Source organism: Vidua macroura, chromosome 5, assembly GCF_024509145.1.
Source record: "Vidua macroura isolate BioBank_ID:100142 chromosome 5, ASM2450914v1, whole genome shotgun sequence".
NCBI lineage: Eukaryota > Metazoa > Chordata > Aves > Passeriformes > Viduidae > Vidua > Vidua macroura.
Window position 1 is genome coordinate 51,722,839 of NC_071575.1, and position 13,001 is coordinate 51,735,839.

The window sequence follows — 13,001 nt, forward strand, 5'->3', positions numbered from 1 at the left end:
ATGTCTCAGAAGTCTCCTAATTTTGTAACCCTCCACTGCATAGGTAGAATTGTTTTTCTCTGCATGTGATTGCCCTCTTCCATTTTAATATTAACTTGTGGAGATTTTTCTGATATCTCCAAATTTATTTTTGATTACTATGAGTAACTTGTCTTTCACAAGCATTGTCATAATTTGTCTTATTTTCTAAATTATTTATGAATATACTTCACAGTATAATGCCACATGTCACCACCATCAAAAAAAGAAAAAGGGACGACTAACTAGAATTGACAATTTTCTCCTTGTATTATATGTGATCTTACAATGTTTCAGGAAACTTTAGTGAAAAGTTTATTTTTCATTAGTCTTACAAGAAACTTATTTCTAAAAGCACAATTTTTCACATCAGAATGTCCTAGTGGAATAATTGCCAAAGAATCTTGGGATTTTTTCTGCCAGAGAACGTGGGAGTTTTTGCTGCTAGATCAAAACAAGCAAATTGAAACAGCTATTTTACACAAATATATTGTGCTACTTCAAATAATGAAAAGTACCTGTGTGAGGAGCTGTGTAATCCACAGTGTATCCTTCCAGTTGCATCAGTTCTTGAGGTTCAGACTTCTTTTCTCTGTAACTGCACATTGCAAATGTGTATTGGCTAACCTGAATAAGAAAGGATTTCCTAATTAATGAATTGCATTTCAGAACTGTATAACAAATGTACTGTGGTTTAAATTAGCTTTCATTTGCACTGAATAAATAAATCCCCCTTTTTTTTCCCTTTCCTAGAAGTATTTACAGTGTAAAATTTCTCCTCCTTTCCCCTTTCTGCCAAAATGAAGGAAAAAGCTCCAAAACAAATAACCCATAAACACACCTCTCTGCAGTTTCCTGAAATACATTTGGGGCTGGTGCTTTATGAAAAAATGAAGGGAAGCTATTTAGATTCTGGTAGTGAAAATACTTAGTATTGTGGTACTGACCAAATTACTCAGTATTATCCTCTTACTACTGTAAGAGGAAAAAAAGAACTATATTCCAAGAAATGGGGAAAACAAGAACTTTTATGTATAAAAGACCTGTTTGCAGAATGAGTGGCACAATTACCATGAAACTGGAAAAAGGAACGTATAATCCGACCAATTCGAGCTTATGATGGCAAGCATCAGAACCTCCAGTTTGATTTTACAGTCTAATTTCTGTGCTTTTTGCATCTGTGTTCTCACCCACTCCTGCACTGCTTGGCTCACTGGATAACGTACTGTGTAGGCCAAGCTGCCTGCAGCTGGCATGGACAACATTAGTTACTTGTCATCAGGTACAATTATCAAAAAACTTATGAAGCAATAAGAAGAGACTCTGTCAACAGGTGATTTTTGACTCTGTAGATAGAACAGAAAATTATAAGGATAGGTGAAGAAAAGCTGACTGGAAAGATAAAGAATGATAAAGAAAGAAATGTAATATCTGTAAGGAGAAAAGCAATCACTGAAACAAAACTGAGGTGTTCCCAGCTCTCTCCATGAAGAGCTGGGAGGATTATAGAAGATGACCAGAAGAAAGAGCACATCAATCTGTGAATACTTGAAACTAAAGGGAACTGAATGTATATGCACCTCTGAAACTCTCATGTCCAAGGACTGTAGGATACACGGCCAACAGACTTGTTTTAAACTATCTGTAAAATCATGCTAGGATTTTCAGACAGGTAAGGAGCTCATCTGATAGATAATGGATTATTTTTATTTCGACTGCTGATTGCTCAGCTACATTTATTAAAACAATACAACTTCAGGAATGATCCTTTTTGAAGTAAAATTTAGACAGCTGATTTCAGTTTCATTCATATATTTGCTGGTGCTGTACCTTTATTCTTTGTAAAAGGTTGATGCTTTTTGAAAATAAGAATGGAATGTGTAACTATTATCGGGTAATGCTCTAAAAATATTTCATTATTTTACGTATTGGGCTTTTTTGAAACAGGACAATGCTATCTATGTGCATGTAGTTCATGGTGGCTGAACATCCCTGGCACAGCCTGTACAAGCAAAAAGAACAGGTTTAACAACTCTCTCTGTAAAATGGCCATCAGGCTTCAAATGCCAAACTGGTGTCTCTAGAACCACAGCAGGAGTCTATAGCAGAGAGAAACTAAACACAGGTCTTCTAGTTTTAGTTATTTCATTAGTTAAGCAAAGACAGTTTTACAGGGAAAAGAATTTGAGAGACACTGTCACGCAACTGAAACTGAGCGTCAGCTTTCCACATCAGATTTGGTACATTCACTTGAATGGGCACACCAAGACCACATGAAATATACATAAACACAAAAGACAATCTAGTCTACCCCAAAATTCAGATTTTCAGGTCAGAAAGAGACTACTAGAAGCAGCTAGTTCATCCTCTAGCATGACAGGCATAGCAGAATTCCACCTCGCTATTTGTGCATTGAGCCCACAGTCTTGCTTTCATTCATTTCATACTTTAGAAAATTACTGTATTTTGATTTAAATATTTTAAGGTATCCCTGGGCTGAAAAGGCAGGGCTTTGTAGACAGGGTCCAGATGGGAACAGGGTAACCAGCCCCAGCCCAAGCCCTGGGCACAGGCCAAGGATGGACTGGGATGTGGGGAACTGGAGACCAGCCCTGCTGTGGCATTTCTGGGGCTGGGGATGATGGCCCCAGGAGACTGAAATGGGAGTCTGGGCTGTGGGCAGAGACAGCCAGGCTGGGGCTGTCTCTGCCAACCCTGTCAGCCCTGACATGGGGCACATCCCTATGCTATGCCCTCTGCTCTAGGCCCGGCAGCAGCATCACCTCTGTCACTGCTTGGTACTTCCCTGCTTATTGCCCCACAACCATATTCGCCCTCATGGACAAACATGGAAGGAGCTGTTAGCTAGTCACACAACTCTAAATCCTTTGCAATTAGCATTACATTTAATGAGAGCTTCCTCCTTTTCTTTTCTTTGCAAACGGAACCTACAATTTTAATTTTTGATACTGGACACTGTAGTAAAAAATTTTCAGTTTATTCCTTTTGGTTGAATGAAATAAGCTGCCCATATTTTTCAGATTTCTTCAGCCACTGAATGTTTTGGAAGATAAACCTGTGTAAGATCTGGGCTATGTATCTTTATTCATTTTTAACCTTACCACTATAACAAGACAGACATTATAATGCTGCTGATTTTGTTTTATCAAATGTATTGCAAATGTGTTCTCTTATTTTAAAGGAACAATCAGTCATGATCGGTGATTTCACCTTTTTGTTGAAAATGAGACATCTTGAAGTTTCTTCACCAAAGAAACAGATGGGAAAAATTCAAGAAAATTTTGTTGGGGCAAAAAGTTTCAACAAAACAAAGAAATACAGAACTTGCCTCATTTATTTACACTTGAAGTTTCTTAAACCCTTTTCCTTATGGTCATCAGTGGCCACTCTCACTTACTACAAAAAGAATCACCAGCACAGTCTGAAATAACACTTTTAAATATAGATCCATGACTGGGGGTAAGTGTATTATTAGTAGTAAATGGAGCTGTAATCTGCTTTGCCTAAAAATTCAGCAAATTAGCATAAATACTTCATAGACTAATAAGTACTCAAATGTCAGGACTATGCACAACACATTCTCAGACAAAAACAGAATCAGTTTGTCCTCTTGAACAGTAATCTTGACAGAATAAAAGGCAATTCTCTACCTACAACAGCATTTACTTGAATTTTTTTTATTTTTCAGATGTCCAAACACCTGACTATCAGTTGTTCTACCAGTTTTCTAACAAGGGAGAAAACCAACAACCTATGCATTTATGACAGACAGATAGGTACAGAAGTGTGACTGTGACTTATGAGGAATGTCACTAAGGGATGTCCCCACGGGGCACAAAGACCGTTTAGTGTGCTGGGAGGAGGTGTCACCGCACACCTGGCAGCTGATTTTGTGGTGTCTGCTACAGGCCATCACTGGGCTGCCCACTCCAGGAGTTCAGCAGCAAGAATTACCTAGTGTGGTTTGTGTGTTTAGAAAAAAATTATCCATGAAACAAATGACAGACTTTTCAAACATTTGACCAGGTAAAATTAAACGGACAGAACTGGATCTGCATTCCAATTACTGGAGGAAGATACCAGGCAGTAAATTAAGTAAAATAGGTACGACAGAGGCTTTTTACCAACAGTGTCCGTGTCTTTTTCTGGTTTTAAATTAATAACCTTTTAGAGAAGTGACTGGATACTAAATGAAAAAAGTCAAATAAAAAGGAAGAGGTTAAAATTTGCAGATACTGTAACCTTTCTGTAACACTGATCTGTTCTTTCAGAAACCACTAACAACTTATAAAAGGTGCAGCAATAATGAAGGTGCACATTATTCACCTCACACTCTGAAAAAATCAACATTATTCATCTAATGTCACAACTGAGTTAAATTTTCAAAGTGTGTGTAAACCATACTGGTAGCCTCTGTTCTAACACTGAATTTCATGTCCTTGACGTTTTACTACTGTACGCTAGAAGTTAATATATAGAGGAAGACTTGTCAATAAGTCAATAATATATCAATACAACAGACTGGTCCATTACTGAATGCTTATTTCACATGTATTGACTTCAGCTTATTGCCAGGGAACGCATCACAGCAAGACTATATAAATGAGCCAGAGCTGTCTGGACTGTAAATATTGATTTAACATTGTATTTTTTATATAGCTTTATTGAATTGATAGCTGTTTTAGAATGAAATAGATTACTAAATCCCATCACAGTTGGAAAATTCCTGTAATATTCTCCTCCAGTATTTCAATTTCAGCATAGAGAGTAGAAAATAGTTAAAATTAACTTGACTCATCCCCCAGATGATGGTTCCATATTGTACGCACATAAAGACTGTGTCTCTTAGATGTGCAATTTAAAAATCAGATGACACCTGTGGCTTAGAGGAAAAGAACAAATTCATTCTTTCTGTGAAAGGAGTGACAAGTAGGATGAGTGTTGAAGAAAAGCATGAAGGACAAAGGAGCATGTAGTCTTACTGTTTTTCTTTGCAACTTGAAATTATTTTCTGTTCACAGCTATGCCTTGACAGCTATCCTATTAGAGATCTTCCCAACAAATATTAGTCACAAAATGTCCTCATCTCTTCACAGAGGACCTTGGTAAAATCAGAACCCAAATGAATTCTGTAGCTTTACAGAATCTCCTTCAAATACTCTTGGCTTTTAGTATTAATAAAGAACTCATTCAGTAATTGTTTTTTTTTTACAACCTTATGATTTTAATCACTTAGGAGTATGAGGAGACCAAGTGAGTGCGACTGACAGAGTTATAAAGAAATCAGGCTTTCTGTAAAGCAGTTTTAGAAGTTTTTGTTCTTAAAAAAGCCTCATTAAGAGGCTTCAACCTTTGTATGATACTTATGGAGACTCAGACTTTAAGAGTTTTCTGTCAATAAAACAAAGGAGACAGAACAACATTCTCTGAACTTACTGTGAAGAACATCAAATATAATCTGAAGAGAAACACCAACAGAAAACAATGACTTTTTTCCAAAGACTCCCTAAAATCATTAATTTCTCTGTTTTGACAACTCAAAATCTGCTGTTTTATTTATCTCAAGTCAATATCACCATTCACTAGCATGTGAAAATACTAACAGTTCCGGGTTTGGACAAAAAGTTATATAATATTAGCATAGCACTTTTTTGGTGGCCAAGAACAGCTACTAGACCATATTTTATGTAACAATTACATAATTTTACCCAATTTAATATTTCAAGGAAGGAAAAAAATAGCATTATTTAAAAAAAAAAACAGATAAAGTTCTTAATATAAGTATTGTTGCTTTAATTTCAAAGGCAGGAAATATTTAATGAGATAGAATAAATTAAACAGTAAGTACAATTCAATTTGTGAAATATTAATTTATTTCAAATTGAGGGTTGGTAAAAAGCTGTCATCAGACTATTACAAGGTCACAAAAATTTCATCCAGAATTTTTTATGTTTCAGTTGAAACATTGCTCAGTGTAGGGACCCATTTATATATATCTGTAAAACTTGGTAATATTTCTGTTTAGTAGGTATATAAATTAAAAAAAACCCTGGATGTCTCTGTGGTCTCTGTGCTGTAAGAAGCTTGGCGTAGTACTGCATGTGTTGCCTGAAGACACTGAGTTACAAACTACTCGAGAAATCATACATAATTTATAGTCCAAGGATTATTTTATTGAAATTTCATGGCTGGCTACTAACCTGAACAAGGACAAAGTAGCGTTTTTTCCACCGCTTCCAAACCTTCTGTCCTAAGGCATACAAGTACCTGCAAAGGAAATAATAAAGGGAGTGGTTTTCCATTAATAAGAAGCATGACATTAGGAGGACCAAAAAACCACTGTATTAATTTACTCTGTCTACTGAACTGCTTCTTCAGTGTTGTTATATGTAAGAAGTTATTTTACTTCCATTTACTCATATCATAAAAATGCAAAGAGACATTCATTTTCACTAAAAACAAAGACAAAAATCAGAAAAAATGCTCACGTTTGCAAAGATTACCCTGCTTATCACTTTTTATTTCACCAATTTTATCTGAAAAATAGAAAAAGTAGCTTAATGTAGAACACTTTTAACTACATAGAAATACTTTATGCTAGAAAAGTTGACATTCCCAACAGTTTTTATTCCATTTGTTTTCCACAGATTTGCTAGCGTTATTTAGTCTGTGAGAAGTCAGTCCCAGAGATAGTGTGATAAAATGCTCACATAACACAATGTCAGCAGACACACAAGATTAAATTTTTTTTCAGAGCAAAGTAGAATCTAATTTTCCAAACAGAAGCACTTCACTATAAAGGCTCTTAGATTACAAAAAATCCTTGTCAATTTAGCAATTTCCAGGCTTTGAATCAGAGGACATAATCAGGAGTATCAACCAGTGAGAAGAGAAAACCACAGATGCTGATACTATTTGGTGGTAGAGAGAGTACACTCATTACCCAAGATTTTGCAGTGAATTTTCTGGCACTATAGTGACACTTTTTCTGTCACTTGGTCATGTTGCACTGTTGTAAACAAAGACAGCAAGAAGAAAAGAACGAGCTGTGAGATTGTAAGCAAGAACCCATGAGTGGTAAGGATCTGCTGCTTAAAACCTGACAGGAGAGCAAAATATTACACATGAGATGCCCCTTCTGGCTGGCCAGCTTCTGTCAAGGACATCTGGTACAGCTAGGCTGGTCAAAGGCAGAACAATGATTGTTCAGGCCAATGAATGCTGGCTTCACAGGGCACTCTCCAGAGGACGCCAGTACACACATTATGAAGTAGCTATAATAACGAGGATGTGAGATGGTTGGTCAGATGAACATGGGCCTCTCTGGTAAGAGAATATGGTCTGCTGCCCTCTACTCACTTCTGTGGCTTTGCTGCCCAGTAGTTTGCACCTCAGTCAAAAAACAGAGCAATGAACTAACATCTTATGTGAAATGAGTAAGCAAGATAAAGGCAAAAACTTTTTTATACCTGTCCTGGGTGTACTCTCAAGAATGTTTTCTCCCACATTAGGCATCACAAAGGACAAATTTATGTCTAAAATAAATGTTCAGTGTACTGCTTATTAATTGTTGTTTGTCAGATTATGTAGTGGCTCCCTTATTATTATTATGAAAACAGTGTTTGTCTTTCTTCAACTTCTGCTACACCTGTGTTGAAGGTCTACCTTACTTGGTTACTCTGCTTTTTATTTGAATGAGAAGGAAAAAAAATTGGCTTTGCGTACACAATTACCAGTTGATGTGGCCTTCTTTGAATAGTCTGGATCTAGCCACAGTCTTTTTAACTTCTTAATTCTGTGACTATTATAAATTCAATGAAAATAAAGGAGTAAAGGTTATGTCAGAAAGGGTACAAAAAAAAGGACCTACAAGGGTTTATTTTAAAATTTATAATTTTTTGCAACTAAGGAAGCGTTTACCTCACAGACTTATGGTCACACATTCTTCCACAGAATATGAACTGTTTTCCTTCTCATATATGTCTCAGAGCATTAGCTTTCCCCAAAGCACACAACATTGCTATTGCCATGCTAATCTCTTTACTATTGTCAGAGGGTGGAGGGGAAATAAATTATGAATTTCACATAGCCTTGAAGCTTAATGACCTGAGGGAGAAAAGTAAAGAAGTCCACAGGTGGCCATTGGTCTCTCTCAGTCCTAAGACTGCCCTGTGCTTGCTTCATGGTGATTCTGCTACTGCATCCCCCTGCATCCCCTGGAGTATCATGAAGGCATTTTTTATATATGTGAGAAGGTAACTGCCCCATTTTGAAACTGTATTTTGAAAACCCAGTTGAAAATACACAGTCCTTCAAACCTACAGTACAAAGATATCCTGACCATGTTCCCACCCTCTTGGCATTGTCTTAAATGACTGTAAAGAAACCATAGATTAACAAAGACTTCTTCCCTCTTGCACATGAGAAAATGAGTAATCCAACCTTAGAAACTCTATGCTAATTCTGTGTCATTATTAACTGATCCTACTGCAGAAAGTGCTTTTAAAATAATAGGTCTTAAAAGAACATTTTTATCAGAGAAAAGGTGATGTTTTTCTATTACTTGGCCACCTTTTAAACTACTCTTCATTGTAAGATATAGTACAGGACCACCTATAATTCTGCAGTACAGGCAGAAATAATATAAGATACAGTAAATTCAAATGTATAAAATAATAAAGCACACAAAAAGAAATTAAATAGCAATGTGCACTTTTATTCCTCCTATAAATCACTTCCAACTAAGGTACTAAATAAGAGCTTCCTTGGACAAAAAAGGAGTGAAACATTAACTACCTAACATTAAAATTCACAAATTTTACATAAGGCCAGGTAACAAAGAAAGTAAAGCCGGGATTTAGTATAGAAATACAAAGACTTATGTTGTCTGGTTTTGCAAATAACTATAAACACACAATTATGTTATTAATCCCCCTTCCAGTGCCATCTCTAATGGTACCAGTTTTTTTCTAAAAAAACAGTTTCAGCCATCTACAAGGGATATATCCTGTGCTCATCTTAAGTGTGTCTGCTCCTGAAAGATAAAGAGATTAATTCTTACTCAAGAGTCTAACATTTTTATGTGGAAGGATCCACCTAGGCTTCTAGAGTCTTCTTTGAGCCTTTCTTCCTCATTCATTTTCTATTTGGAGAAAAAAAATTAAGAAAAAGAAAAAAAATGGACACAAAGTACCTAAGAATCTTCAAGAACCTTCCTATATTTAGACAGTAACATCTAGGATCTGTAGAAACTGCAGTTGAGGTCTAGAACAGAAAAATTCTACAATAGCCAGTTTTCACAATTAAATGACACTGGGATTTCACAACTGGAGCAGAAAATGAATAGGTTAACAGATTCAGAAGTGAGCTAAGTCTTAAAGCTAAGTTGAAGGATGTTCTATTTTTAAGATGGACAATAGCATAACTTTCCATGAGTCTCAGGTAAAGGCCAGTACTGCAAACCAGAACAGAATCTCAAAGTCACACTCCCAGAGCTGCAGCCTGCTTTTTCTCTACCCATAAGTGTATCTGTATTCAACCAGAAGCCACAGTCACTCTCTCCATCCAAAATAATATACACAAAATGCACAGCATCAGTTGCTCAGACTATATTAAAAATCCTCAGCATCAACAAGAAACACAGAACAGCCATTCAAACACTGTACCTTTAGGCAAAAGATTTTGTGCAATGCAAATAAGAAACTGATATTCAGAAGTGCCAGTTGCATATTTCTAAACACTAAGCACACCATTTGCTTCAATTTTTTTTGCTCTCATTTGGGTTCCAAAGTTGGGATAATCTAAAATAATTCTTGAATTATTAAAGTTCAGCCATATACAGGGAAAGAAGACTCTGAAGTACTTCCCCTGTATCTGAACACTATAATAGTAACTGCTTAAATTTGTTTTGACTCCTTTTTAAGATCGTGTTTTGAGAATGTTTAATAAATATTCTTACAAGGAGAAAAGATTGATGTTTTCATGTACATTGAAACATATATAGACGAGAGACTTCTATTCTGTAAAAATATACATTAATGAGATACATACACATAGCATCTATGTCTGTACATATGCAGATTAGAAAGCATATTTATAGGTACTATGCATGTGTGGTTGCCTTCTTCAGTTTTCTTATATTACTCACATAATTTCTAGTAACTTAGGACTAATACACCTGCTTTTACTAATCACATAAAAAATATGTTAAGTCATGAAGTGTCACCCCAATGTGAAGATTTTCTAACATGTTTTGTAGTAACATGAAAATGCAATCAAATGTACAAACCATGCAATCACTATTCTGAGACTTTTTCTTTTAAAAACAGTTCTGCAATCTTCTTTTCTTCAATATTATTTAATACTGCTTTATTTCTCTTTACTCACTCCCAAATGAAAAAATAAAAATTGGGTTTGTATGAAGTCCCAGAATTACATGATTATTCCTCACAATGCTTAAAACACGGCACAAAAAACCTCCCATTTAATATTTAAAATTAGTTTTCCTGGAAAACAAATAAAATTACAATTTCCACTACAAAACACAGAAACCCCCAGATAAAAATGTTTTATATATCATCTCATGTCCATCAGTATAATTTTCTTCTCCAGAAACAGAACAAATAAAATAAACAAACATTTTCTTGTAAAAGTCTGGGCATAACCATGCTGTAATTACATAAAGTTTGAATATCTCTCAAAGTGCATTTCCTTGTGCTACCAAAATGCAAAACCATGTTGCTAAATATTATAGTTCAGTTTCAGTTACGTGATGACATACACAGGAAGGGAGATGGCAGCTTATTTGCTTTAAGTACTCACCGCACTGCGAGAGTGCAGGGTTCCACTTTTTGATGAAAAAAATCAGCACTAATGAATAGCTGAAAAAGCATAATTGTGTGTGGAATACCGGAGCTATTCACTGAGGGAGAAATGAGAATGGACTTACTCCTTCTACAGAGATCATTTTTAGATCAGCCTTTTTATTCTAAGGAATGAAGCAATCTATCTACATTTTGAATGATAAATTCTCTACTTGTAAAAGGCTTCATTTATCACAAACAATGAAAAAAAATAGAAAGAAAAATCAATACGTGTAGCAGTTTAGTCCAGCAAAGGCCTTTCTTAAAGAGAAACCTCAGTCAAGGTTGAAAGAGCAATTAATGCAGTCTCAAAAATCTGGGCCACTCTGATAGAGTTCGGTTAACATGTGGCAGAAGTAATCATCCACTTGTGAAAATGATTTTCAGTTCATTCTCAAACACCTTTCAGACACTCATGATCCCATTTAACTGACAACAATACAGGCTATCCGTGGGCATCATTGCATTCGCTGAGAGAGCCAATGGGGACCAAATGCCCACAGGCACTTTCAGTCATCCCGTGCCTTGCATAAAAGGAATCTTCCTTGCACTGCATTCCTCCTTTTATTTAACCCTGCAAGATTAAGAATTTTTTTTGTTTTCAGTTGAGGACGAGGAGAAAACTGATTCAAGACAACAATATGACCTGGGTCATAAGAAACCTAGCTGTAAACATTCTCAGATTCATTTTAGTCCTTTCTGTGCTCTTGAGAAAGAGAACTAAATAAGCCTTCAACAGACGGAATGAAAAACAATCAGCCTAAACTACTGTAATTATGCCTGCTAAGAATAAAGAAACACTGAAGAATGTCAAGTAATAAAAACATCACAGCCACAGAAAACAGTTCCATTTATTCCAATAAGCAAGATACTCAACTTATGAACAGGAAAATGTGTGGCTTTTTTTTCCTGCTAAACACTTTTCACTTACAGTATAAATGGTTTTAAGACTGCTGGACGACCTGATATCCCTAGATTCTTTAACAGTGATATCTTACTGCACTCTAGAGCGCTTCACCATTTGTAAATATGCATGCCAGTACTTATGGAACCTGAGAGGCAACTACAATGGCAACTTGAGAATTATTAATCTAATTTATGTCATATCATGAAACCTATTTGGCATGTAAATGTGAGTTTTTGTCAAGACAGAAAAACATTCTTTAGCCTCGAGAGAATTCCAAGCAATAAAAGAATTAAATCCTTCAGATGCAACAGAAATGTAGAAAGCACTCTGATTCTAATGCAATCTAATTGCAATGTAAACAGGTAATGCAGCACACTACTGCAAAGCAGCTGGTGCTGAGGAGCTGACATCCACCCTCTGTGCCTTTTGAGGCAGTTTACTTTGGACTAGCTCTAAACTGAACCCATGGACAAAACATCTACCAGTGTTTTGTGGAATATATGGGTACACCCCTGAAGGTGATCTCTTGGTTTAATTTCATCTAAAAAGATAATAGCCTTTGCTTTAGTGACCACAAAAGCAAAGAAAGCAGGAGCTAAGAGACTGGTTTTCAAAGTGAAAACCTAAATTTAAATTCTGATGTTGAAGTAGTAGAAAAAATTTAAATTGCACTGCTCTCCCTTAAGCATTCCCTTTGGCTGTGGAAACAATTCTTACTGCTGACAGACCTTAAAGAACTTGCAAGCATCTTGAGCACCCAGAAGCAGCTGAGTGCCCAGCCTAGACATCTCTCCATGCCACTGGAAGCACATGGCACTGCAATCAGACGGAAAAGACCAATGATCATTTTTCCAGCCAGGCAAATATTTTCTGTGATCCAGAAAGCCTAAATTGCCAAGAACTTGTTTGCATGAAAAATTTACTTTTGTTTCTAGGTCTTACACATCCACTGATGGAAACAGTCAAAGGTGTTGAAAATTTTGATGGTAGAGGATAGTATGAGCAGAGAGCTTCTTCAGGATTGATACTTGGCTTTGATTGTCTCTGACTGGCTATGTACTTCTTTTCACTGCCATAATTTTAATATCATAAAGAATACAGATCTCTGCAGATAATAAAACATGTTGGAAGAATGAGATACATACATTTTCATTCTAAAGACAGTAAATTTTAAGTATTTTCATAACATTTCT

The 13,001-nt window shown here is 36.0% G+C and overlaps 1 protein-coding gene across 8 annotated transcripts in view; it reads right to left on the reverse strand.

Moving 5' to 3' along the window:
- CADPS2 (calcium dependent secretion activator 2) overlaps positions 1 to 13,001 on the reverse strand; it is a 284,824-nt gene that overhangs the window by 102,413 nt on the left and 169,410 nt on the right. For all 8 annotated transcript variants that reach the window (XM_053977635.1, XM_053977634.1, XM_053977633.1 and 5 more), the window contains exons 9-10: positions 6,240 to 6,306; positions 537 to 645 (exon numbers count right to left, since the gene is read on the reverse strand). In XM_053977635.1, coding sequence (XP_053833610.1) covers positions 537 to 645; positions 6,240 to 6,306 — 176 coding nt within the window. The remainder of the gene's footprint in view (positions 1 to 536; positions 646 to 6,239; positions 6,307 to 13,001) is intronic.